General features: G+C 38.8%; 1 protein-coding gene across 6 annotated transcripts in view; it reads left to right on the top strand.

The window, feature by feature from the left end:
* The window catches only part of NPNT (nephronectin), an 80,217-nt gene extending 69,278 nt beyond the window's left edge, over positions 1 to 10,939 (top strand). Inside the window, exons 11-12 of one of the 6 annotated variants that reach the window (XM_004380212.1) lie at positions 8,610 to 8,866; positions 10,331 to 10,939. In XM_004380212.1, coding sequence (XP_004380269.1) covers positions 8,610 to 8,866; positions 10,331 to 10,426 — 353 coding nt within the window. In that variant the 3' untranslated portion in view covers positions 10,427 to 10,939. The remainder of the gene's footprint in view (positions 1 to 8,609; positions 8,867 to 10,330) is intronic. The other 5 variants (XM_004380208.1, XM_004380209.1, XM_004380211.1 and 2 more) reach the window with 5 other exon arrangements.
* The last annotated feature ends 15,864 nt before the right edge of the window (positions 10,940 to 26,803 follow it).

The raw sequence follows: 26,803 nt of genomic DNA on the forward strand, positions 1-26,803 counted from the left end.
TGTGAATTTATTTTAGCATTTTGTTCCTGTATTATTTTCTTGAATTCTTCCCATGTTTGGTCTGTATTTTCCATGAATTTGTCTGCCTTTTCCATGAATTTGTCTACTTTTTTCTCATTTTTGTCTGATTTTTGCTTCACCTCTTGGATAATTCTGAGTATTGGAAATTTGAATTCCCTATCAGGTAGTTCTAGTGCCTTTTCTTCTACTGGAAAGTCATCTGGTTTTTTATTTTGGATGCCTACTAGAACCATCCTGTCTTGTTTTTGTAAATGTTTTTATATTATCTGTTGTCCTCGGGGCATTCAGTTGTTATTTTCCTCATTTATTGATTGTAGATTTGTTTGTTTCATCCTAATTTTTTGTTTTATTTGGTTAAGTCTGAGCAGGCAGGCTGTGTGTTCTTTGTTGTTTGCTCATCTGTGGGCACGATACTTTTCACCTCCTTCTCTAATGGGCAGGGTCAGTCACTCAGGTATGGTACAGCAGGGCAGGTCCAGCTGAAGGGGAGTTGCTAGGATGGGTTGTTTGTGGCATGTACTAGGGCTGACAGTGTGGTCCGGGAATCAGTGCAGGGCAGGTTTCAGTAAGCCATGCCTGTGCTGCTCGGGAGTGTGATGTTCAGCGCACAGTGCAGGTGGGCAAGAAGGAGAGGGGAGACTGTGATGTGTGGAGCTAAGATGGGTATTGGAAAGATGAGAGAGATGAGAGAGGAACAGGAGCCAAAAACATACACACAAACAAAAAAGAGTGTTAAAGGAGCTTGCTGTTGGAGTGGAGAGATGATAGACTGAGAAATGGGGGGAAAAAAGAAAAAGGGTAAAATAAAAAAAATGAATAAATCGAGAAACTGGAAATGAAGAAAGACAAAAATGGAATAAGAGAGAGAAGAAAACAAAACAAAGAAACAAACAAACAAAAAACCCAAAAACCAGAAAAAAACAAAACTGAAAAAAAAAAACAATAAAAAAGAAATGCCCCCAGGGATGTCCCTGTGCGTCTGCCCAGAATAAGGGTGTAGCTCCCATGCCGGGTGGTACTGCCTGGCTAGAAGGGGCTCCCAAACCTAGAAAAGAAAAAGAAAACAAACAAACAAATCAAAAGAGAACAAATCAGAGCAAACAAACAAACAAAAAAAGTCCCGATGTCCCACCTGCATGACGTCAAGGGCCGGGAAGCAGTTTCACAGTCAAGCGGTGTTTCGCAACCTTTCAGGAAGAAGCAAAGATGGCACACAGAGCCAGGTATTTGAGAGAAAGGAGGGGGAGGTGGTGAGAGGTAAGGAAGAAATCTAAAGAAGTGGAAAAAAGCAACACCAGCAGCCAACAAATGGCACTCAGGGAGCCACCCAGTGTGGGTGGGTGGAATCCAAGCAACAGTGGGGTGAAGCTGTTACTTCCTGGCCAAGGGACTGTGGCTGCAGGAAGCAGAGGAAGCCGAGTGGGGGTGAAGAAGCGTGGGGGGTGGGAAAGCCTATATTGCTGATTGCTGGTTGTTCTGTCTCCTGCTGGAAGCTCCGTGAAGCTGCTTTCCGTACCCCCTGTTCGCTGATCTCTGATAGGAGTCCAAGGTGGCAGATCTTTGCTATGGTATTTGATAGGGGACCTCTGCTTGTATCTCTCCTCCTCTCTTTTCCTGGTCAGTTTCTTATTCTATTCAGTGCTTGGCTGAGTTCTTCATCTCTTCATTTGATGCTTGGGGTTTCAGGACTGACGTGTGACTCTGTTTGACTTAGTTTTTCTGATCTTTGCTGCAGAGGGACAGCATGGTGCTTCTGACTATAGCGCCGTGTTTTCTGGAAGTCCATCATCTTATTAGTTTTATTTAACCCTTTTACCCACCCTATGAAGCAGGTAATAGTGTCTTTATTTCACAAAGGAAATACTGAGGCCCAGAGAAGAGGTATAAATTTCCTAAGGCCACAGAGCTGGGCAGTGGTGGAATTTAGTATCAAACCCTGGTCTTCTGACTTCATATCCAGGCCTCTGTACTGCCCATGTGGCCTCCTAGGCAGTTCAGTGCCCAGAACTTCCTGGGGTTTTCACTACTACAGTCAGGCCTCAAGTTCTTGTAGTAGAATGCATGATCTGATTAGCAGATTACAGACCAGTAGATTTGATGGACCACTGACCTGGAGAAGTTTGCTACAGATGGAAGGATCTTTGGCAGTCATGTGTGAGGAATGATAAATAATGTTCATGGCCATAATGAATAACTCTATCGAGTAAGGTACAGTAAGGAGAGTAAGTCACACTAAAATTAGAATTCATTGCACTTTTTTGTAGACAGTCTATGTAGTCTATGTGGAATACTTGATTTTTAGACTAAATAACTATATTTAAGAACAAATTTAGTATTTTTCAACACTTTTTATTATTCATTACTTTTGTAAGTGTTTAAATTTCTTGTGACCCAAATTACCCTTGCCGTCTGACGAAAATAAATAAGTAAATAAGAGGGTTGGCAATTTAAATGATAGATTAAAAAGGTTTGTTATAGTTATTAGGCTGTGATAGTACAGCACAAATTGAGAGACATCATTGCCTGTTTGGGTGAGTGGGTAACTCCTGAGGATTGACTGTGGCCCCTGGAGATGCTCTTCCAGGGTTTCTCCCAGTTTTTACCAACAACTTGGATGAAGACATATTTACTAAACTGTGGATGACTCAAAACCAGAGGGGAAAGTGACTGTGTGTGCTGACACAACTAGGATCCAAAAGATTAGGTCCATGGGTCACATTTAAGAGGGTGAAATCTCATGGCAGTGAGTACAAGGTGTATTGCTGGTGGTTTAGAAACCAACTGTACAGCTATGGGAGAGGGAAGGTGTGGCTTAGCATTAAGTGTGAAAGACTTCAGACTTTTAGTAGATAATGAAATTAATTTGGGTAAGACCCTGTGACATCACTGCCAAAAAGTTATTTTCATAGAAATATGGTATTTTTCCAGAATGAGGAAGAGAGAATCCCAGCTCATTTCTGGTTGGTTAAACCACTTTTGAGGGCCCTTTCTTTTCTGAGAAGAGTAGAGATAATTGTAGGTCACTCAGAGGAGAGTGCCCTGGATGGAAAGGTATTTTGAGGCCTGTGAAAAGCAGACAAAGAAACTGGAATGTATAGCCTAGAGAAGAAATAGCAGAGCAGAGCTGTTTTCCAGATAACTGAAGGGCTGTCCTTTGACCAGGGGTTAGAGTTGTTCTCTGTGACCATGCAGGATGAGAAATAGGATCAAGCTACAAGGAGGTCCATTTTGGTTCATTCAGAAAGAACTTTCCAATTGTTAGAACTATCTAAAAACAGACCAGGTTGACATGGAAATGTGAGCTCTCTCTGGCTGGAAATATTTTATCCCTGTCTTGGTGACACTTGGGAAGATATTGTTAAAGGGCTTTGAGCATTGGAGGAGGACTGGATTAGAAAACCTCATCCGTCAGCTCTGAGAGCCTCTGATTCAGAATGGAATTCCCCAGGAAATCTGAAGGAAACCAGTGAGCAGGTTCTAGCTTGGAAAAATGGATGGGAAGACTGAAAGATGGCAGAGAGTTAGAAGAAGGGTTAGACGTGTATGGCAAAATCATGTCAGGATGGAATTATAGACAGGTTCTTTAGCATATGATGGGAGATTCTAACCATAAACTAATGGAACAATATGAACACAACTTATATTTTTGTGGTTATTTTTCCTCTAGGAAGTCCACGTGGGGTTGTGTGTTATGTGTGTATTACACACTAAAGCCAGAGAAGAATATAAGCAATTTAAAAAACTATTCCTGTGTATTATCCTAATTATCAAGCTAGTTGTTTACTTGTTTCTATCTAAATTATGCTATTTGTAAAGGAACATCTGTTTGGATTTCCACAGATATGACTGATTTTAATAGTGCATTTCTTTTCCGGGATAGATGTGCAAATATGGTTATATGCCAATATCTCTAAGAAAACCCTCAATTAAATAAACTAAATACCTTGAGAAACAGCTGCAAAATAAGTGCATTTGCTAACTGCCCTTCTTGATGTTCATTCTGTTTTGTTTAGCATAATCAGTCTTGAACTTAATTAGGTGATAACGAAGTTAATACTTTCTTCTAAGGAATGGAAAATTGTGCTGCTGACGTGTCTTGCCGGCAACATGTGGCTGTGGCCCAGGACACACCCTTTTCCCAAAGGTGGTCCTGGGGCCCTTTTTCTGGAACCCTGATCCCAGGGATCAAGGGTTAAAGGCAACTGACTCAGCACTTTGTCTGCTACTGATAATTACAAGGAATTTACTTAAATATAAAACAAGTGTACCAACGTGTACATACAAGTAGGTCTATTGCAGTGTTAAAAACATTATTTTGAAATACACTTAAAAGGAAAAATAAACTTTAAAAAAAAAAAAAGCTCATTCTCATCTCTGGCCCGTTTCCCCTCTCCAAATGCGGCCAGTTTCTTGATTATCTTTCCCACACAGTGGTGTACCTTTTTGTCCACACAATGATATCTTCTTCTGTAACTTGCTTTTGCCCCTTAGTAATATTCTTTTAAGAGTTAACGTGACGAACATGGACTTTGACGTTGAACTGCCTAGACTGAAACCTGGCTCTGGCGCTTACTAGCTTTGACCTTGGGCAAAACCAAAACCAAACCCCTTGCCACAGAGTCGATTTTGACTCCTAGCAATCCTATAGGACAGAGTAGAACTGCCCCGTAGGGTTTCCAAGGAGTAACTGGTGGATTCGAACTGCCGAACTTCTGGTTAGCAGCCGAGCTCTTAACCACTACACCACTTGGTAAGTTACTTAAATTTGTATAATCAATAGTATCTGCTTCACATACATAAAACACTTTAAGTAGTGCCTGGCCCAGAGTTACCACTAGAATACTATTAGCCATTGTTTTTGACGATTGTCCTATGTCAGTGCCTGCAGAACGCTCTCCTTCTTATTCCTGAATAACCATTATTCCATTACGTATTAGATGTAGCACAGCGTGTTTAACCATCCCTCCAATGATGAACATTGCAGCTGTTTCTAGGCTTTGTTATTGCAGACCATGCTGCAGTGAATAACCATGTACACATATCATTTCATATATGTGTGAATATATCTATAGGAGAAATTTCTAGTTGTGGAATTAGTGGGTCAAAGGGAATTTGCATTTTGCATTTTGACAGATATTACTAAATTGCACTTCATAAAGATTGTAGCAGTTTACACTCGGACCAAAAATATTTGAGCAACATCCCTAATACAGATATCATCAAACATTTTTTTTAATTTTTGCCAAGCTGGTAGGTGAAAAAGGCATTTCATTTTAATTTTAAATTTCATTTATTTTATTGTGGAAAGTTGACTATTTTTCATCTATTTAAGAGTCATTTTTTCTGTGATGGCTTTTTTATTATTGATTTGTAAGAGCTGTTTATATAAAAAAGAAAATTAGTACTTTTTTGTGTGTTATAAATATATTCAAAAAAATTTGCTTACCTTTCCATTTTATAGTATTTCTCATCCTTTTTACTGATTCTTCAATAGGAAATTCATTAAATATTTAATGGTATACTTTCAGCTATGTAAAACATGTCTGCATTTACTGACATAGAAAAATCGCTGTGGTATATATAATGAAAAATATACTGAGAGTATAATATTCCCTTTTTTGAAAAAAAGTATATACTCGTGTGCATTTGTGTACCTGTGTTTACATAGTAAAAGGTTCAGAAGTCAAAATGTTAATAGTAATTTTCTCTGGGATTTGAGATTATGATTCATTTAAATTTTATTTCATTGTTTTGCAATGGGCATATATTACTTCTTTTTTGGAAAATATTAAGCTATTTGCAGTCAAGGCATAAATACCAGCAAATAACAGTGATCTTAGTTCTACTTGGGTTTGTTTCTTAGCTAGGCAATAAAATATAAATAACTGCATAACCCCCAACCAATCCTTTGAACACACAGCTAACAGGTTAAAGTAGTGGACATTATGTTATTTTCTTTGTAACTTGAAAAAGTCACTAACCAGTGCAAACTTAAAAATAAGTAAATTAAAATTTTATCACTTAAATTTCTGGTCAAATTTTACAACATCCACTGGTGGTGCAGTGGTTAAGCACTCAGCTGCTAACCACAAGGTTGATGGTTCAAACCTACCAGCCGCTCCACAGGAGAACAATGTGGCAGTCTGCTTCTGTAAAGATCACAGCCTTGGAAACCCTGTGGGGCAGTTCTACTCTGTTCTGTAAGGTTGCAATGAGTCAGAATCGACTTGACGGCAAAGAATTTGGTTTTGGTTTTATTATTTACAAAAAAAGAAAAGATTCTTTAGATGTTGTAATGCTTTAAACTGAAACAGTTGAAACATTTAAACTAATTTTATTTTTTAAAGAAGTATTTTGGAATCAGAAGTAAATTTTTTTTTAGTAGGTAGCTTGTATAGGGATGCTGAATCTGTTTTTCCCTTAGCTACTGTACCAACTTTGTAGCATTTCCTTTTATTACATTGTGAAAGAATTCTTCCTGGTTAAACACACACACACACACACACAGTGCTCACAGAGCAGCTCCACAGAGGAAAAGCGATTGTAGCCTCATTTATCATGTTTTAAACTAGAGTTTTACATATCTGTGCAAAAGGATTATTTGAAACTTTTATTAGGATGCCTCAGTTTTGTTAGCATGTCTTGTTAGCAGACACTGTCTGGCAGAATGATATTTGTGTGCATTCCACAGGGACTTAAGATAATCCTTGTTTTTTTAAAAAAATCACAGGTTAACTGTAATAACCTTATATATCTTAGTCTTAACTAAAATACTTGAGGTGCTTCAAAAGCTGACCTGGGGAGACATTTAAAGTCCATGTAAATGTTTTGGTCCTAAATACTGGTTTAATTAAATATTGGAGTAAGGGTAGGAAATTATGTGTGTGTGTGTGTGTGTGTGTGTGTGTGTGGTGTTTTTGTTCAAGTACATGAGTCAAGGACCTGTTTCTCTGCAGTTTTTGCTGTATTCTTAGAACATCACTCATTTATTCAAGAAATAGCCTTAAACACCTACCATATGCCAGCCACTGTAACGGGGTACCTTTGGGGAAAAGTTGGCTCTGACTTCAAGGAGTTCACAGTCTCCTGAAGAAGAGCAATGTGTAAACCACTGTAGCACATGGTGAGTAGGGGTCAAGCCGTTTGAAACTCAAACCATTATTTTGCCACACACTAGCTGGGTGACACCTTAGGTGACTTAACTTTCCAAAGCAAAACAGGTATAACAATAGTGTTGACGTCAAAGGCCACTGAAAATTGTAAAGGCACCAACCCCAACCACTCATGTTCCATGTAGAGCATTTAGGACAGAGCCTGGCACATAACAAGGGTACGAAAGTCACCTGTTAGATCCTATGGGAGCTCCGTGGGGTCTTGGTAGAGGAGAAGATGCTTAAAAGTAGGAAGGCATCCCAAATGTTATAATGCTGTCTTATACAAATCAAGCATAAGAAAGAGATGATAGTTGGACTTGTAATTGAAACGTAAGTGGGGTTCCTACCAACATAGACACACGTATTCAGCTTTCCAATCACATTTTTCTTACGGACCAATCAGTGTTGAAAAGCACAGTGTGCTTTTCAGGTTGGCTGCTGTGAGCCAGCCCGAGGGGAATGATTTCACTGTCATTTGTCTGTGGGTTGAGTTTCAAAATAGTACTTGCAAATTTCTGTCTCTTAAGAAGCAGTATCCTCGACTTTGCTGCTGCTTAAACTTTATTGTTATTATTACAGTTTCCCTAACAACAGAAGGAAACAAACTTTGTAGCCCTAGGGATCTGAGGACGTAATCAGAGTGGCCTGTCGAGAGTGGAAATTTTTATTGACATTTTGTGTTCACGTATCAGTAGAAAAAAAAATATATATATGTAATGTTACAGACTTGTTTTAATATTAAGAAGTTTTAAACTACCTACCTCCAAATGAAGTTGTAGCCCCAGGAAGATGTGGAGGAATTTTCACTTAAGCCCAGAACACCTGTGCATATGCCTAGGTTTGGCTACATCAGGGTGAGAAGTATAGGAAATTGAGGCTGTTTTTTTAAAGAATCTGTTTTCCAAAATTTCAAAAAAAAAAAAAAAAAAAAACAAGGCAGAAGGAGGAGGAAATAAATAACCATCTGCTTTATTGCCCAGAGGTTAACTTTCCACATAGAAAATTCTTCCTGGCAACTTAGGGTCAGTTATAGCAAACCCCCCAGCCATCTTGGCCTGGGGTTTTGGACAACACCCGTACATTGGTGAGGCTCAGGAGGTGGTGAATATATGTATGTTTGAGTATGTCCGCGTATATGATCGTATGCCATAGGAAACAGTCATTGCTTTGGATTACTAGTTATTGTGTGTCCTTGGCATAACTTCTACCTTCTGTAAGTAAAACAGGAGTGTTTTCTGTAAACACTAAACCATAGAATTTTAGACATGCATAGAAATAAGGCGTATTTTGCTCCTTTCAAAATCTAGATTTATTTACAAATGGCTGTCAAGTCTGCAGTTTCTTAACACAAAGAAGTAAAACTCCTGTCCATGCTGTTTGTGCTAGAAAGGGATGTCGGCATGTACACACACAGCCCTGCTTTTCCCATTCCAGGTGGACAATATCTGACAGTCTCAGCAGCCAAAGGCCCAGGGGGAAAAGCTGCTCGCTTGGTACTACCTCTCGGCCACCTCATGCATTCAGGGGACCTGTGCCTGTCGTTCAGGCACAAGGTGACTGGGCTGCGCTCCAGCACACTCCAGGTGTTTGTGAGAAAACACGGTGCCCATGGAACAGCCCTCTGGGGAAGAACTGGTGGCCATGGCTGGAGGCAAACCCAGATCACCTTGCGAGGGGCAGACGTCAAGAGCGTAAGTAGAACCGCAAAGAAGGCAGAGCCTGGCAGTTTTCTTTTCATAGGAGAGCTCTGGGGTCTGAACTTGAAGAAGACTTGTCTCTTCATTAATTCAGACTCAGACAAAAGTTTGGGTTTTTTTTCTCCCTGTGTATGATGACTTCATTCTTTGCTGCTTTCTGTAATTTTTTTCTGCTTCTTCATCCTTCTTCATTGCAATCTATGGCTACCCCCACCCCCACCCTGGCAAGGCCTCCTTTTTCTTAATGGAAAAAAAAATTTAGGAATAGAATGAGTTAAAAAAAAAAATCAACAAATATTTCAAAGGTCAGGGGTGATGAGCTTAACCGTATCTGCTTTTCCTTCTTCAATTCCTTATATTTCAAACTTTTACTGCCATGAATTACCCTGGAAGTGTTTCATTTTTCTTTTTTGAATTGTATGTTTAAAGTTCAGTTTTCTTTTCCTCCATCTCCAGAGATCATAGTTAAGCAGCCTTGAATGGAAACACAGAACAATAACCCTTGGAAAGCACTATTCTATTCAGGACAGGGTGTGGAAAAAGCTTTGATTGACTATATAAATTTTATTCTAAGTGATCAAGTAGCAAGAGAAATGGTCTGTGATACCCTACCAAGGTCATGACTGTATTTGGAGAAAAGGTCATCGTTATGTTGATGTTTATACAACTTTTGCCGTTAGAAGATTCTGCATCTATGCTAATAAGATTAGTTTGTAGAAACTATGTTAGAAAGAATATAGTCTGCATTAATACAATCTGTAATAGTGGTATTTGGATTTTGTTTTACTCTCTGATATTTTTTCCTAAATTTCTGCATAATATTTATATTACTTGGAGAAATAAAGCAAGATAATAAATTGTTTTATGCTGCAGCACTGACAAGTTTCTCCCGTTTTTAAAGGACCAGGGATGCTCTATAGAAGGTAAAATACTAGAAGAGTGAAAGTTTGTGCTCTTCACATAGATAAAAATAACATCGTGATTGGATTATGGAGTTCGATTTTTTTTTTCAATTTTAGACTACAAGGCTATATTAACCTAAAGGGGAGCTAAGAAACATCTAAAATAGGCTGCATAATTATGATCTTCCAGATCTTTGGCTCTTAATTTCTGCACTTTTATATTCCATCACACTCTTCTGACTTCTAAACTTGGTAATCTTTGACAAAAGTGTCCACTTCATAAGCATTCTTAAATTGAAGGAGTCTGTAGTTTAGAATGTCTTTAATTTAAAGAGTAACTGATTCTGAGTAATGTGGGCTGATCAACAGCTTACTGGTGATTCAAGTTTCTACCAAAAGGCAGGCCCTTCTTTTTTAGGTGACACTGGTGGCTATGTTTGAGTCTTTTCTTCTGTTATAGAAGTTTAATATTTAGCTGTTAAAGAAGGCTTGCTAAATGAGTGGGCATTGGAAAGGGACAGAGGATGCTTGACTGGTGTATGCGTTCTCTCCCTAGGTCATCTTCAAAGGTGAAAAAAGGCGTGGTCACACTGGGGAGATTGGATTGGATGATGTGAGCTTGAAAAAAGGTCACTGCTCTGAAGAACTCTAGCAACTCCAGAACTAGCCATGAACTTCTGTGTTGCTCTCTCTTCTTTTTCCAATTCTCACCTCCTCTCCTCTCCTCCCTTTTATCAGGCTTAGAAGAAGAGTATGTCAGTGGGTCAGGCGAAAGTCTGGTTGGTGACCCGCTTCTTGCTGGCCTGTTTTTGTGCAATTCCAATGAACAGTGAAACCCTCCTTGAAATATAAGGGGCATCCCAGCCATCATTTGGTGTTACTTTCCATCCTGTGTCACTAGTAGAGAGGCCTTCTGCATGTGTGAGCCACACCACTCTTCGTCCTGGTTAGAAGGTGCTCCTTACAGCAAATTATGGGAGAAGTTTTCAAAAGAAATCCTTGGTGCAAATGGCCATCTTGTTATCTGTTCAGTGTTGTACCACGAGTAGTATTGATTCCCCTGAGATATGATATACAATGTGCTTGTGAAATTGGTTTGTCCTCTTCATTTAAGTTAGCTCTGGCTTGGACCTGAACTTTTACTGCCATTTACTTTATAAAAGAAGGGTGTGTAACATACCAAGATGCATTTATTCTTACCTTGTTATCTGTATTTTTATTTTAAAGACAATTATGTAGAGCGGGCACGGAATCCCTTGTTAGTAGTGTTTTGTGTTTTGTGCTATTGATATTAAGTATTTACATGTTCTTAATATTTGCAGACTCTAGTTGCAAGGTAAAAGGCAGCTTGTGATCTCTCGAGTTAAAAAATACATAGTAAAATGTCATCCAGTTTTATGACCTTACACTGGCAGCAAGAGAAAATTGGAAGAGGAGTCAGGTTGTGGGAGTGGAGTGATATATATGTATGTTTGTTTTAATGGTCTTGAATTTGGTCTCTACAAAGGATAGTAAACCATTCAGGTAGGTAAGAAACCATAGTTAACATATACACCCCTCCTTGTTTCAAGTTATAATTTCAAACCAACAGCTTTTACCGTAATTAAATGGCACTCTCTGTTAATATTTAAGAAAGTGTAAAAATTCTGGTTGTTTTACAGAAGTGATTCTGTTTTGTTTATGGAAGCAGGGCAAGGGGAACCATGGGGGAGGCTCCACTGGAACAGATTTTCATGCTAATTTTTATCAATATAAATTTAGGCAGGTCTAGTTCATAACTTATATGCTGTCATATCAGGATGGGAGAAGTAAATCCTGTGCTTTGAGGCAGTGGATGTTGGAATGGGATTCACACGCATTACTGGAGCAGGACAAGATTGGAGTTCTAAGGTCCATGAACCCTCAACTATATTTCCTCCCTGCATATTTTACCTTTATTAAAAAAAAAATACATAACTTTTTAAAGGCAACTTACTCCTGAAGCTTTTTTTTTTCTTTCATTTCTGCTCAAGTAATCAAAATATTTTCTGCTGTTTTTGCCAGGAATCACAAAGATGATTAAAGGGTTGGAAAAAAAGATCTATGATGAAAAATTAAAAGCACTGGGATTATTCAGCCTGGAGAAGAGAAGACTGAGGGTCAAACCATTGATGGTTTTCAAGTATATGAAGGGTTGGTACAGAGAGGATGGTGACCAGCTGTTCTCCATATGTACTAAGAATAGAACAAGAGGAAACAGGCTTAGGCTGGAGTATGAGGGAGCATTTCCTGGCAGGGACAGTTGTTAAAGTAGAATTCTTTATAAAAAGAGTGTGCATTTTGTGGTATTTTTTGAGGCTTCTTAAAAATGAGATACAAATTTATTTAAGGTGGTTAAAGATGTTCTTACCTCAAAGCAAAATAATGGATTACAGAATCTCCCAAAAATATTTTGATCCTAATAATTAATTGAATAGTAATTCAATGAAAATCTTAACAAGAAAGTAATTTGGACTAGGCTAAGATCTGATTTAGGCATTTCCCTATAGGAATCCTAATGATAAATCATAGAGAGGGGTCAAAGGGGAAGAGCCCACCAAATGGTGAACTCACCAAAATGGCTCTACCTTTATGGCAAACCTAGCAGTATTAAAACAAAAAGAAAGAAACTATTTATTCCAAAAGAGAGTATCATGGATATTTTAATATCTCAGTAATGTCCTAATGTGATGGTGGCCCCTAACCCAGTAAAGGTTTAATTAAACCTTTAACTTGCTCACTGGATAATGTTTCAGTTTTTCAAGGAGACCTTGGCAAGGGACACAGTTCAGAGATTTTTTTTTTCTGGTGCATTCTCTCAGCTATGTATGTGAGAAATTAATTTGGCTACTGAAAAAATGCCATGTCCAGGACTTTTCTTCACCTAGTCAGTATAATTCAGTTTCTTTTATCAATTGAAATCTCTTAATTTCCACAAAACCATGATTTGTGTGTGTGTGTGTGTGTGTGTGTGTGTGTGTGTGAACAATATACAATAGAATGTCTTTCATAATTTAACTTGGTGGGGGAGGAGGTGGTTAGAGGGGAAATAAAAATCATTGAGCCTTTGAGTAGGGGCCAGAAAATATGGCCTAAGGTCCATTTTTTAATGATCAGTTTCCTTTTTGGTCATATAACTGCACAGCTGAAGAAGAAAGGGGAAATAATTGAAAATTTCACTTTTAGGTGCCAATATTACATTGCACTAAGATGATGGAAGACGTTATCCAAAGTACTGTATAACATCTTGTTTATTATTTAATGTTTTATAAAGTGAAAAATGTTAATGGTTTTCCAAAACAGCCAAATAAAAATAATTTCTTTGTAAATTAAAAACACTGTTAATAATACCAGCTGTTTCTTGTTGTTTTGAGTTTTATTTTTTCGTGATTGGGAGAAGAGGATTGGGGTAGTTCACTGACGGTTTTCACAAAAACCATCTATTGTAGAATGGCCTTTACAGCTTAGAGACTGCAGACTATATTATTGTGCTTTCTAGATTATCAAATACGAGACAGTTTTCGTCAGCATCCACAGGAAAAGAGGTCTGAAGATCACTGTAAGCCACGTCTTAGTTAGCAGGTCGCTTTATGTTTTATTATACAGACATACCTCAGAGATATTGCAAGTTCAGTTCCAGATCACCACAATAAAGCAAATATGGCAATAAAGTGAGTCACACAATTTTTTTTTTTTGGTTTCCCGGTGCCTGTAAAATTTACGCTTACACTATACGGTAGCCTATTAAGTGTACAGTAGCATTGTGTCTAAAAAAAATGTACATACCTTAATTAAAACTACTTTATTGCTAAAAAAATGCTAACCATCCTCTGAGCTTTCAGCGAGTCGTAATTTTGCTGGAGGAGGGTCTTGCCTCTATGTTGATGGTTGCCGACTAATCAGGGTCGTGGTTGCTGAAGGCTGGAGTTGCTGTGGAAATTTCTTGAAATAAGACAACAATAAAACTTGCTGCATCAACTGACTTTTACAAAAGATGCAGTGCTGTTTGATAGTATTTTACCCACAGTAGAACTTCTTTCAAAATTGGTGTCAATCGTCTTAAACCCTTCTGCTGCTTTATCAACTAAGTTTATGTAATATTCTAAATCCTTTGTGGTCATTTCAACAATGTTCACAGCATCTTTACCAGGAGTAGATTCCATCTCAAGAGACCACTTTCTTTGCTCATCCATAAGAAGCAATTCCTCATCTGTTAAAGTTTTATCATGAGATTGCAGCAATTCAGTCACATCTTCAGGCTCCATTTCTGGTTCTCTTGCTATTTCCACCACATCTGCAGTAACTACCTCCACTGAAGTCTAGAACCCCTCAAAGTCATCCATGAAGATTGGAATCAACTTCTTCCAAAGACTCCTGTTAATGTTGATATTCTCACCTCTTCACATGAATCATGAATGTTCTTAATGGCATCTAGAATGGTGAATCCTTTCCAGAAGATTTTCAATTTACTTTGCCCAGATCCATCAGAGGAATCAGTATCTATGGCAGCTATAGCTTTATGAAATGTATTCCTTAAATAATAAGACTTGAAAGTTGAAATTACTCCTTGATCCATGGGCTGCAGAATGGATGTTGTGTTAGTAGGCATGAAAACAACATTAATCTCCTCGTGTATCTCCATCAGAGCTCTTGGGTGACCAGGTGCATTATCAATGAGCAGTAATATTTTGAAAGGAATCTATTTTTTCTGAGCAGTACATCTCAGCAGTGGGCTTAAAATATTCACTAAACCATGTTGTAAACAGATGGGCTGTCATCCAGGCTTTGTTGTTCCATTTATAGAGTACAGGCCGGGTAGATTTAGCACACTTCTTAAGGGTCCTAGGATTTTTGGAACGGTAAATGAGCGTCGGCTTTAATTTAAAGTCACCTTCTGCATTAGCCACTAACAAGAGAGTCAGCCTGTCCTTTGAAGCTTTGAAGCCAGGCATTGACTTCTCCTCTCTAGCTATGAAATCCCTAGATGGCATTTTCCTCCAACATAAGGCAGTTTTGTCTACATTAAAAATCTGTTGTTTAGTGTAGCCGCTTTCATCAATTAGCTAGATCTTCAGGATAACTCACTGCAGCTTCTACATCAGCACTTGCTGCTTCACCTTGCCCTTTCATGTTATGGAGATGGCTTCTTTCCTTAAACCTCATGAAACAAGCTTGGCTAGTTTCAAACTTTTCTTCTGCAGCTTCCTCACCTCTCTCAGCCTTCACAGAATTGAGGAGAGTTAGAGCCTTGCTCTGGATTAGGCTTTGGCTTAGGGAATGTTGTGGCCAGTTTGATCTTCTATCCAGACCACTAAAACTTTCTCCTTATCGTCAATAAGGCTGTTTTGCTTTTCTTATCGTTCGTGTGTTCACTGGAGTAGCATTTTTAATTTCCTGCAAGAACTTTTCCTTTTCATTCACAACTTGGCTAACTGGCAGAAGAGGCCTAGCTTTTGACATGTCTTCCTCACTAAGCTTGATCATTTCTAGCTTTTGATTTAAAGTGGGAGACGTGCCACTATTCCTTACACTTGAACACTTAGAGGCCATTGTAGGGTTATTAATTGGCCTAATTTCAATGTTGTCGTGTCTCGGGAATAGGGAGGCCTGAGGAGAGGGAGATGGAGTGGGGAATGGCCGGTCAGTGGAGCAGTTAGAACACACACATTTATCAATTAAGTTTGCCGTCTTGTATGGGCACAGTTCGTGGTGCCCCAAAACAATTACAATAGTAACATCAAAGATCACTGATCACAGATCACCATAACAGATATAACAATAATGAATAAGTTTGAAATGGGAGAATTACCAAAATGTGACACACAGACACGACGTGAGCCCGTGCTCTTGAAAAAATGGTGCTGATAGACTTGTTCGACCCAGGTTGCCACAAACCTTCAATTTATAAAAAAGGCAATATCTGCAAAATGCAATAAAATGAAGCACAATAAAACGAAGTATACTTGTGTATCATTTAGTCGTAAATATTTGCCTCAAGTCCTTTGATGGAAAGACAAGATGAGCTGTAAGTAAATACATGAATAAATATGAATTACGAGTGAAAAATAAGTCTTTTTATTGAGGTTGATTTTGTTAATTTATGACATTTCACTTATACTCCAATAACCCTTCCCGATGGAGAAAACAACGACCTAAAGAAAGAAATTTAATGAAACCATGCAAGATCAAAACTCCTCCTGAAAAATGACGGAGGAGATGTCCAATGGGTGCTTACTTTCCAATATTCAGAGCACCCTTAGGGACTGGGAGACTCATCTGGGATAAACACACTCTTCATGCATAAGGTAAAGAAAAAAAATGCATGTTTCCTTTTCTCAGGGATCCTTCATAATCATCTTTGAGACCACGATCATTCACGTTTTCTGAGTTGTGTTTATTAAGAATTTAAGCCTTTTCTGAAACCCATTTGAGGTCGGTGGAGGAAGCAGGAAAGTGTGAGATTCTGGGGTCCAGTTCATTGATTTACTTAGTGGATGTTAGAGCACTTACTAACCAAAACCCACTGCTGTCAAATTGATTCCTACTTAGTGACTCTGGAAACCCTGGTGGTGTAGTGGTTAAGTGCTACGGCTGCTAACCCAAAGGTGGGCAGTTCAAATCCACCAGGCACTCCTTGGAAACTCTATGGGGCAGTTCTTCTCTGTCCTATAGGGTCACTATGAGTTGGAATCGACTTGAGGACAACGGGTTTGGTTTGGTTTTATAATGATCCTATAAGTTTTCCAATGCTGTAAATCTTTACAATGGCAGGCTGCCATATCTTTCTCCTGCAGAGTGGCTGGTTGGTTCAAACATCCAATCTTAGAGTTAGCAGCTGAGCTCTTTAACCACTGCACCACCAGGGCTCCTACTACGTGCATAAGGAACCCTGTGATGCAAATGGTTAAGTGCTCGGCTGCTAATCGAAAGGTTGGTGGTTCAAATCCACCCAGTGGTTTTTCAGGAGAAAGACTTGGCGACCTGTTCCTTAAAGATCACAGCCTAGAAACCCTATGGGGCAGTTCTGCTCTGTCACTATGAGTCTAAATCAAGTTGATGGCACCTGACAACAACTATGTGTGTGACTTGGGGTATAACAGATTTGCCCTTGTAGGATTTCAACATAAAGAGGAAGGTGGACATTTATTAAAGTCATACAATTCAATGCAAAAGTTCTATTCTGAACAGTACTATGGGGGCTCTGAAAGCCATAGTGGGTTCAGGGCCTTAAAAAACCAAACCAGTTGGCTTCTAGTTGACTCTGACTCATGGCAACCCCAGGTGTGTCAGAGTAGAACTGTGCTCCATAGGGTTTTCAATAGCTAATTTTTCAGAAGTAAATCTCCAGGCCTTTCTTCCCAGGTGTCTCTGGGTGGACTTGAACCTTCAACCTTTTGGTTATCAGCTGAGCACATTTGCACCATCCAGGGACTCAACCTTAACTCAATGGTTTTCAAACTGTAATGTCCACGTGAATCACCTGGGCAGCATCTGACTCAGTAGATCTGAGGTGAGGCTTGAGATTCTGCATTTCTAAACTGCTCCCAGGTGTTGCTGATGCTTCTTGTCCTGGACCCCGGTTTGAGTAACACAGCCTTGATTTTAATATACAGAAGAGGATTAGGGCCTTTACCTCTGTAAACATTCACTGTTAGAAGACCTGAAGTCCACGGTTGCAAGATCTTCATTCACAAAAGCTCACTAAGTTCCATTGTATTTTTTTCTTTCAAAGAACTTTTTTGGCCCTGGAATATTGAGACTTGCCCACCTGATGTAGAGTATTCCTTTGTCTAACAAATGGAAGGGCCTTCAGAATAAAGAAGTCACAACTGAGAACACTTAAATATAAGTGAGGCAGTGATCCAGGAAGCCTACATCTTAAAAGACAAAGGGATGTTCATCAATCGGCAATAATTCACCAGAAATTCTCAGGGCTCCAGGATGCAGAAACCTAGAAGCAACCTGGAATTACAGTGAAGGTTAGTTCCAGCTTGATTTTCTGTGGTTAGCGCATTAAAAGCTGAAAGTAGAGCCCTCAGTCATAATCTGATCATTTAATTTCCAAGCAACAAATGTACAACTAAGAGGATGTATTACCTACTTGGTAGGCTGTGTTCCATTGCTCCATTGTTGTATGCAAACCTTATTTTCCAGACCAAGCCCCTCTACTGGTGTTCTGGATCTGCTTGCAGCATGTCTCTTTCTGATAAATTATCTAAATCAGTGATTCTCAACTAGGGGCAAATTTGACCCTCAGAGAACATTTGGTGATGCCTAGAAATACTTTTGGTTGTCACAACTGGGCATGTGCTATAGGCATCTAGTAGTTAGAGGCCAGGAACGTTGCTAAACACCCTGTAATGCACAGGAAAGCCCCCACAATAAAGAATTATCTGACCCAAATGTCAATAGTGCCATGGTTGAGAAACCCTGATTTGTCCACATAGAAGCAGCATCAGCACTGAGAATATATAAAACCAAACCCATTGCCATCGAGTCAATTCCAACTCATAGTGACCCTATAGGACAGTAGAACTGCCCAATAGGGTTTCCAAAGAGTGGCTGGTGGATTCGAACTGCTGACATTTTGGTTAACAGCCAAGCGCTCAACCACTGAGAATACATAAGAAATCTAAATGTTTAGGCTCCACGTCTGCCTACAGAATCAGAAACTCTGGGAGTGGGGCACAGAAATCTGTGTTAAAACAAGCTTCCAAATCATTCTAATGCTCATTAGTTTAAGATTATTTGAGTTTCCTTACTATTTAGTCTTTGTTTTCCACCTAATATCTGGAAAGAAAGACTAGAAAAGAACAAATACTACAATGTTACTACCAGCACTGTCTTGCTTTGTAACGCTGCGTTTTAATATCACTGTTCTACCGAAGGGAACCCTGATGGCGCAGTGGTTAAGAGGTACGGCTGCAAACCAAAAGGTCGCAGTTTGAATCCCCCAGCTGCACCTTGGAAACTGTATGGGGCAGTTCTACTCTGTCCTATAGGTTTGCTATGAGTCGGAATCGACTCGAGGGCAACGGGTTACTTTATTCTACCAAAACTGCTCTTTTGAAGCTGCTTATTCTTTTGCATATGGTTCCCATGCTCAGTCAACATAGGTCATTATAACAGCAGCACTTGGCAGGGGTGACTACACCCACTTTCTTGAAATCCTCTTCTCCCTTGGCTTCCATGAACCACACTCCCACATTTCTAACCATTTACTGGAAAGATCCAAGGGGATGTCATAATGGGATTCCATACTTACCAAATTCAAATATGAAATGTTAATCTTACCTCTCTCCCTTTCCCCAAACCTGCCATCCCTTCCTAATTCCCTCCTGTCAATGAAATCACTATCTTATCAATGTCATTCATCCTTGAAATCTGTCACTTTTTTTTACCCCCTATTTATTCAAATCGTTGGCAAGGTCTAATAGTTCTGCTTCTGAAATAGCTCTTTTCTCCCCCACCCCTCCCACAGTAATCAAAATGCAAAATGTCTGGGATGAAATCTTTTATTTGAAGTTAGGAGAGTGATTTTTCCATGATTATTTCATTCATAAGGAATTTTAAGTGATGGGACAATAATGCAGCTCTGTCCCTTGTCATGAGATCTGTGTCTTTGGCAGGCAAGAGCCATATATGCAGAGCAGAAGTTTTTCAGTCATCTTTTTGTATTGCATGAACTTTTGCAAGTACTTTTATCCTTAAATAAGATTAAAAAGAAAAAAAAATACTTGGTTTCTGCAGAGTTAAACTTACTGTTCATGTTATCTGAAAGCAGACAAGTGGCTGAGAGTAGGAAGTTTGGAATGTTTAGTCATAAATAGGGAACAGCCTTTTCTGTTTTAATAAGAAGCAAATGCACTGCTGTGCAATGTACTTTTCATCCTAGTAAGTCAAAGTACGGTCAGTAGACCAGCAGCATAAGCATAACCCGCGAGCTTTGGGAAATGCAGAATTGTGGGCCTCACTTCAGTCCTGTTGACTCCAAATCCACATTTTATCAAAAGTCCCTGGGTAATAGGTTTGCAAACTATCGCTTTAGAGTATAGAGCTTAGCTTTCTCCCACTTATGGGCACCTGTGAAACAGATCCACCCATACTGAGCTTTAGAGCAGTTGGTTCTCAAAGTGTGGTCCTGGAACCAGCAGTATCATCACCAGGGAACTTGTTAGAAATGCAGATTCTAAGGCCCATCCCATACCTACTGAATCAGGAGTTCTGGGGTGGGGCCCAGCAGTCTGTGTTTTACCAAGCCCTTAGGTGATTCTGATGTTCTGAAGTTTGAGAACCACTGCTTTAAAGATGGCAATTCTGGATCAGAGACATACACAGAAGTTCTCTGCCTCCTGCCTGCTAAATACCAGCCCTGCTGTAGGTACCATCAGATACCTAAAGGTGTGAGGTTGAATGAGGTGCTAGGGCGAATTTATAATTAGGAAAACCTGAATCAATGTTAGTCCCTGGGTGGCGCAAATAGTTAAGTGCTCAGCTCCTAACTTTAAGGTGGGCTGTTCGAATCTACCCAGAGGCTCCTCAGAAGAAAGTTCTGGCAATCTACTTCCAAAAGGTCACAGCTGTTGAAGACCATATGGAAGATAGTTCTACTCTGACACACATGGGATTGCCAAGAGTTGGAATCAACTTGACGGCCACTGGTCAATCAGTGATATTCTATTGGTACTGTGAATAATATTGTATATACACAGAAAATTTACAGTTTACAAAGAATTTTCTGCAGTATTTTATTTAATTTTCACTGCAATACAAGGAGGTAGTTATAACTGGCTCCTGCAACAGTTGAGGAAACTGAGTTTAAGAACGACTAAATGACTTGCCAAAGGACATACTGATATTAAGGAGTAGGGTTGGTCTTGGAACCCAACACACAATTACAAAGTGATCTTCTACCAGCTGTTTGAAAGGTTAAATAGAAGACCGAAAAGTGGCTGAAAACTCCAAAATGTTTTCTACCTTTTGGGAAACAAATTTCAGACATTTACAATAGCGGAGAAAGACCTGTGAAAACTGAAGATCACAACTTCATTTTCAAAGGTTCAACAACAACAATATATGTATATGTAAACCAAACCAAACCTATTGCCCTCGAGTTGATTCCAACTCATAGCGACCCTATAGGACAGAGTAGAACTGCCCCTTATGGTTTCCAAGGAGCAGCTGGTGGATTCGAACTACCGACCTTTTGTTTAGCAGCCAAGCTCTTAATCACTGTGCCACCAGGGCTCCTATGTATATATATATATACAGAGAGAGAGAAAGTAAATGAGGCAAAACGTTAACATCTGGTAAATCTTGAGTGATTCCAGCAACTTTTTTTAAAAAATAAAATTCACAAAGCTTTCAGCATTTGTCTGTATGCTCAAGTAGATTAGACACTATACTTCTTACCTCTCATTGCAAATGTTTTCAGGCCTTTTGTGAAGTAGCTTCTAGTATTAGGAAGAAAGGGCTAGCAATCTACTTCCAAAAGTCAGCCAATGAAAACTCTGTGGATCACAGCACTTCGATCCACAACCAGTCGTGAGGATAGCACAGGACCAAGCAGCATCTCGTTCCGTTGTCATGGGGTCGCCATGAGTCCGGGGCAAAAACAACACCATAAAAGAACTTATCTACGTCTGCACTGTGAGAAAGCAGAGAACAAAGACATGAGTCATAATCAACAAGAGCATTTAAATGTTTTTCCTTTTGCAGTGAAGCTTGTACATTTATGCAGATTTTCTTCATTGGGGTCAACAATTCACTGTCAAAAGAATGATTCTGGATGGCTATTTTTATTAACATGGCTGTATTCTGTCTAACCCTAGGCACAAGATCAATTTCACACAGAGCAATCCTGGGGATTGTTGGAGAATGCCAATCCAACTTTAAAGTGCTGCCTTGACCCTGGTGGTATAATTCCTACACATTGTAGTCAGTGACCACATTTGGCTGTGTCTCAGCACATTTCATAAACTGTTCCTTCTGTTTGTATACTACTTTCCTCACGTTTCACAGCTAGTATTTCTTAAAACCTTTCTAATATCTCCACTCCTCCAACTTCTACCCCAGTCTCTTTCCATTCTAATCCCAGGTTATATCTAGACATAGTTCTGTCTCTGGCAAGCAAGGGGCTACAGTAATGGTGTCTTCTGGTGGTGGGTCTCCTGGGAGGGGCTACTTTATGAACCTCTTTACATCATTGGCACAGTTTGCACTGGACTACTAACAAAAAGGTTGGTGATTCAAATCCACCCAGAGGTGCTGGAAGAAAGTCCTAGCAATCTGCTTTTGTAAGATTATGGTCACTGAAAACCCTATGGAGTGCAATTCTACTCTGAAACACATGGGATCTCCATGAATCAAATCAACTCTCCAGCAATGAGTTTGGGTTTTGTGGGTTTTTTTTCCTGTATCACACCAGTGCATCAAAAGTGGTAACAGTAGTTGGAACAAGGACTCCTAGGTCTTTGGAAGAGCCTCATACTGTTTGAGCATTGTTTGAAAAATCAAAGTACAAACTTGAGCTCTAGGATAGGAAATAGTTCTCAATTTTCAGTGCTAGCTCAAACTAATTAGGAAGGCCTGCCATAAGTGTGGTCTAGAGGAGGAGCCCGAGGTGAAGCTGCTAGGAAAGGACTCCGCGATGGAAGAGTGATGGGCTTAGGAAGTGGAAGGAACATGAGCCAGAGAAGGCTCGCCAGGCCCAAAGAGGCCCATCCCCACCACAAGGGAAGAAACTACCCTCCCAAACGATTCTAACGTCTGCTGAAAAAGCCTTGTTTTGCTCTACGAAGACTGCCATGGCTAAAAATCAACAGAATAAAACAAGGTTTACTTAATTTTAATTTTTTTTTCACATATTGCCCAGAAGATCCTGGACTCTGGCATTTCTGTAAGGAATTCTCTCAGTGGTTAATCCTAACAAACAGAGATCCAGCAGTTAAAGTCTCTTTTGAAATAAAATGGAAACCCTGGTGGTGTAGTGGTGAAGAGCTATGGCTACTAACCAAAAGGCTGACAGTTCGAATCCACTAGGCGCTCCTTGGAAACCATATAGGGCAGTTCTACTCTGTCCTATAGGGTCACTATGAGTCGGATTTGACTCGAAGGCAATGGGTTTGGTTTTTGGGCATATCACACTAGTTGACACAAAGTACATACTCTGTAAACATTTGCTAGAAGGATGGATGAGTGGATGGATAGAGCTCTTAAACATAGAAATTAACATGTTTACCTACCTGTTTCTAACAATGAGTGCCTTAGTTATCTAGTGTGGCTATAACAAAAATACCACAAGTGGATGGTTTTAACAAAGAGAAATTTATTCTCTCACATTCTAGGAGGCTAGAAGTCCAAATTCAGGGTGCCAGGTACAGGGGAAAGTTTTTTCTCTCTGTCGGCTCTGGAGGAAGGTCCTTGTCACATCAGTCTTCCCTGGTTGGGGAGCTTTTCAGCACAGGGACCCCAGATCCAAAGTATGTGCTATTCTCCCGGCTCGTGTTTCTTGGTGGTATGAGGTCCCCTCTGCTCGCTTCTCTCTTTTCTGTCTCAAGAGAGATTGACTCAAGATACAACCTAATCTTGTAGATTGAGTCCTGCCTCATTAACATAACTGCAGCTAATCCCACCTCTTGAACATCATAGAGATAGGATTTACAACACATAAGAAATTCACATCAGATGACAAAATGGTGGACAATCACACAGTACTGGGAATCTTGGCCTAGCCAAGTTGACAGATATTTTGTGGGGACACAATTCAAACCATGACAATAAGGAAACAATCAGACTAATCCAAACTGAGAGACAGTTTACAAAACAACTTGCCTGGATTCTCCAGAAATGTCATTGTCATGAATGATTAAAGATAAAAAAAAAAAAAGAAAAAAGAGGCTGAAGGACTGTCCTCAACTAAAGGAGGCTACAGTGACCTGAAAATTGTTTGATTGTATACTCAATGAGAAAACACTAACTAGAAAGACCATTACTGAGTCAACTAGGGAAATTGAATTTAGAAAATAGAATTACATCGAAGTTAAGTTTCTGGCATGTGTTAAGAATATTGTAGTTACATAGGCCAGCAGAATGTTCTTGTTTTTTGGAGATTTTTGCTGAGGTTTTAGAGGTGAAATATAATGTCTGCAACTAATTCTCAAATGGTTCAACAACAACAAAATATGTGTATAGAGAGAAAGAAAAAAGTAAATGAGGCAAAATTTAAACCCTTGGTGAATCTATGCAAATGGATTATGGATGTTCATTGTACTATTTCTCCAACTTTTCTTTAGGTTTGAGATTTTTCAAAATAAAAAGTTGAAGGAAAAACATATCCAAATGATTCTAAGGTCCAGGGTGTCCGTTTAGCACAGTGGCCAGGAGCAAGAGTTTAGGAGTCAAACAGACCCAGGTTTGCACGCTGGCTCTGCCACTTCTTGGCTATGTCACCTTGGGCCCAGGTAACTTAATCTCTTGGAGTTTCCATCTGAAATGTGGGGACAGTCATAACAGATTTGTAGTGAAATTTATACACTGTACTGAATGAGATATTTCATGTTAAGTACTTAGCACCGAAAGGCACTTAACGCTCATTAAATGATAGCTGTAATTGTAGTTATTATTTTAAATCTCAGGTAATCTATAATGGTTTGAATATTCAAATTACATAGTTTTTGTGTGCCTCTGTTTCTTATCCTGTGAGACAAGGATAATAGTATTGCCCTGACTAATTTACAGGGTTGTAGCAAGTGTGTACGAGTATTTAATGAAATCTAAAGCCCTATGTGAGCCTAGCATATTAGGTTATAAAAATAGCATAGACTTTTCTATTACTCTACTTTTTCATAAATTTGGATTTTTAAAGTTTTTAATAAAGAATAATATATTTTAAATAAGACAGTATAAATAGTGTGCTTAGCATGATACCAAGCACATAAACATTAGCTATTTTTATATCAAGCATCTTCAGTTTGGCCCATGAAGAAAGCAAGTTTCTATCTTTATAACACTAAATCCATAACCTGATGGTTATTGGTTTGAACAAATTTGAACTGGAATTTATGCTGTTGGTATGAACTGAACCTGAACCAATTTTATTATATTATGTCTTACAGAGTAACAAACTAGACTAGATTATTATCCTTGTCTTACAGAATAACAGATTAGAACTGAATAATAATAACTGATTTCATTTTCTGGATATAATGCTACATATGGGAAGTGGAGAAAGGAAAAAGAACACTTAAAAATTCTATTTAGATATGCTTATTCAGGCATCGCCACTAAATTTTTATAAGTCTTTTAAGAAGTCCAGTAAATTAATTCTTTGAGTTTTTAAAATCCGATATCATTTTCTAGCTTGATTCGAGGATAACCAAGTGGTTATATCTACACAAGTATATAATTTTATACTTCACTTTACCACTAAAGATGAAAATATCTATTTGCTGAATTTATTTATGCAAAACTGTATGATCATGCCAAGAATTACATAATCATAGCAAAGTTTCCACTTACTAGTGCTCCCCAAATCTCTTTAAAGCCCTGAAAAGAACCAAATTATTTCTGCTTTATGTTTGTACAAATTCCAAGTGAAAAACGGAATTGCATCTGGCGATTTCTACTTTATTTCATTACAGTGTAGTTTTGTTTTGTTTTTCCTCCAAAGCCCCAAAAGTAACAGCAAACCAGTGAGATGGGTATTGGCTTCAGTCAGTGTATTTCAAATTGGAATCTGGAATCATTAAAGTCAAAGCACCTGGCATGTGGCCTGTGAGCCAAATTTGACCAAGGCGTAGATAAATTTGCCAGATGCCCAACATTTTTACACAAAACAAGAAGGTGCATGTCTAACTAACAGGCCTAAGGACCCTCCATGGATTCTTAACCTTTTTGTGTGTATGCATGTGTGTGTGTGTGCGACATGGATTCCTTTTGTCAATCTGATGAAACTTTAGGGTCCCCTTTTCAAAATAATGCTTTGAAATGCATAAGATAAAATACATAATATTATAATGGAAACAAATTATGTTGAATTATAATTATCAAAATCTTTAAAAAACCTATATTTGTTATAATAATATATGTGCCCTGTTATTAAACCATTAAGTAACAAAATTAAGCAGCAGGTCTATTAACTACCATAATATTTAAAAAAGAATGAACTAAATATTTCAAGATATCTGCATAACTCTAACGTGACGTGAAAATATCTGTAGTTTCTAAAGATGACAAAATTACAGGTTCTGTTACTAATAATAATTCTACTGTGATTTCTTGCCTACATTCAAAATGGAAAGAAATGTTTCTTTAATTTCAGTTGGAGGTTCGTAAAATAAAGATGTCATCTTTTTTCCCATCCAAGTTCAGGGGTCACCTTTTGGAATCCATTCATCCCAAATGAGGAGCTTTTGTGTCTATCTTCGATAACCCTGGTGGCGTAGTGGTTAACTGCTACAGCTGCTAACTGAAAGGTTGGCAGTTCGAATCCATCCTTGGAAACCCTATGAAGCAGTTCTACTCTGTCCTACAGGGTCGCCATGAGTTGGAACAACTTGACGGCAATGGGTTTGGTTTTTTTCCTTCTGGTTTTGTCTATCTTCTACTCTGGTGTAACTGGATGATTTGGTTAAGCTTATCTAACCTGATAGCCTTCTTGACTCAGTTACCAGTTATAACTAAAATATAATTAATAATATATTTACATTAAACTATGTAATTCCAAGTAGTTCAATGTTAAGTTGACTAAAATGACATCATTAAATTGAACACCAAGCATTTCTGTCAAAAAAAAAATGATTACATCTCCATATGCCCTAACCCAATTGTAAGGAGTAATCTTGACACGCTGGCCTTGGGTCCTCTCAACTCTTCCTGTTCCTGTGTGGTCAGCACTACAGAAAGGGAATTATGATAAGAGCTAACAGTTGTCGTACAGTAGGCAAATATTTTTCAGTTAAATATCTCATTTGACCTCATTTAACTGATAGTATGATATTCATTTGTCACC

Source organism: Trichechus manatus, unplaced genomic scaffold (genome assembly GCF_000243295.1).
Source record: "Trichechus manatus latirostris isolate Lorelei unplaced genomic scaffold, TriManLat1.0 scaffold00071, whole genome shotgun sequence".
NCBI classification, from domain to species: Eukaryota; Metazoa; Chordata; class Mammalia; order Sirenia; family Trichechidae; genus Trichechus; species Trichechus manatus.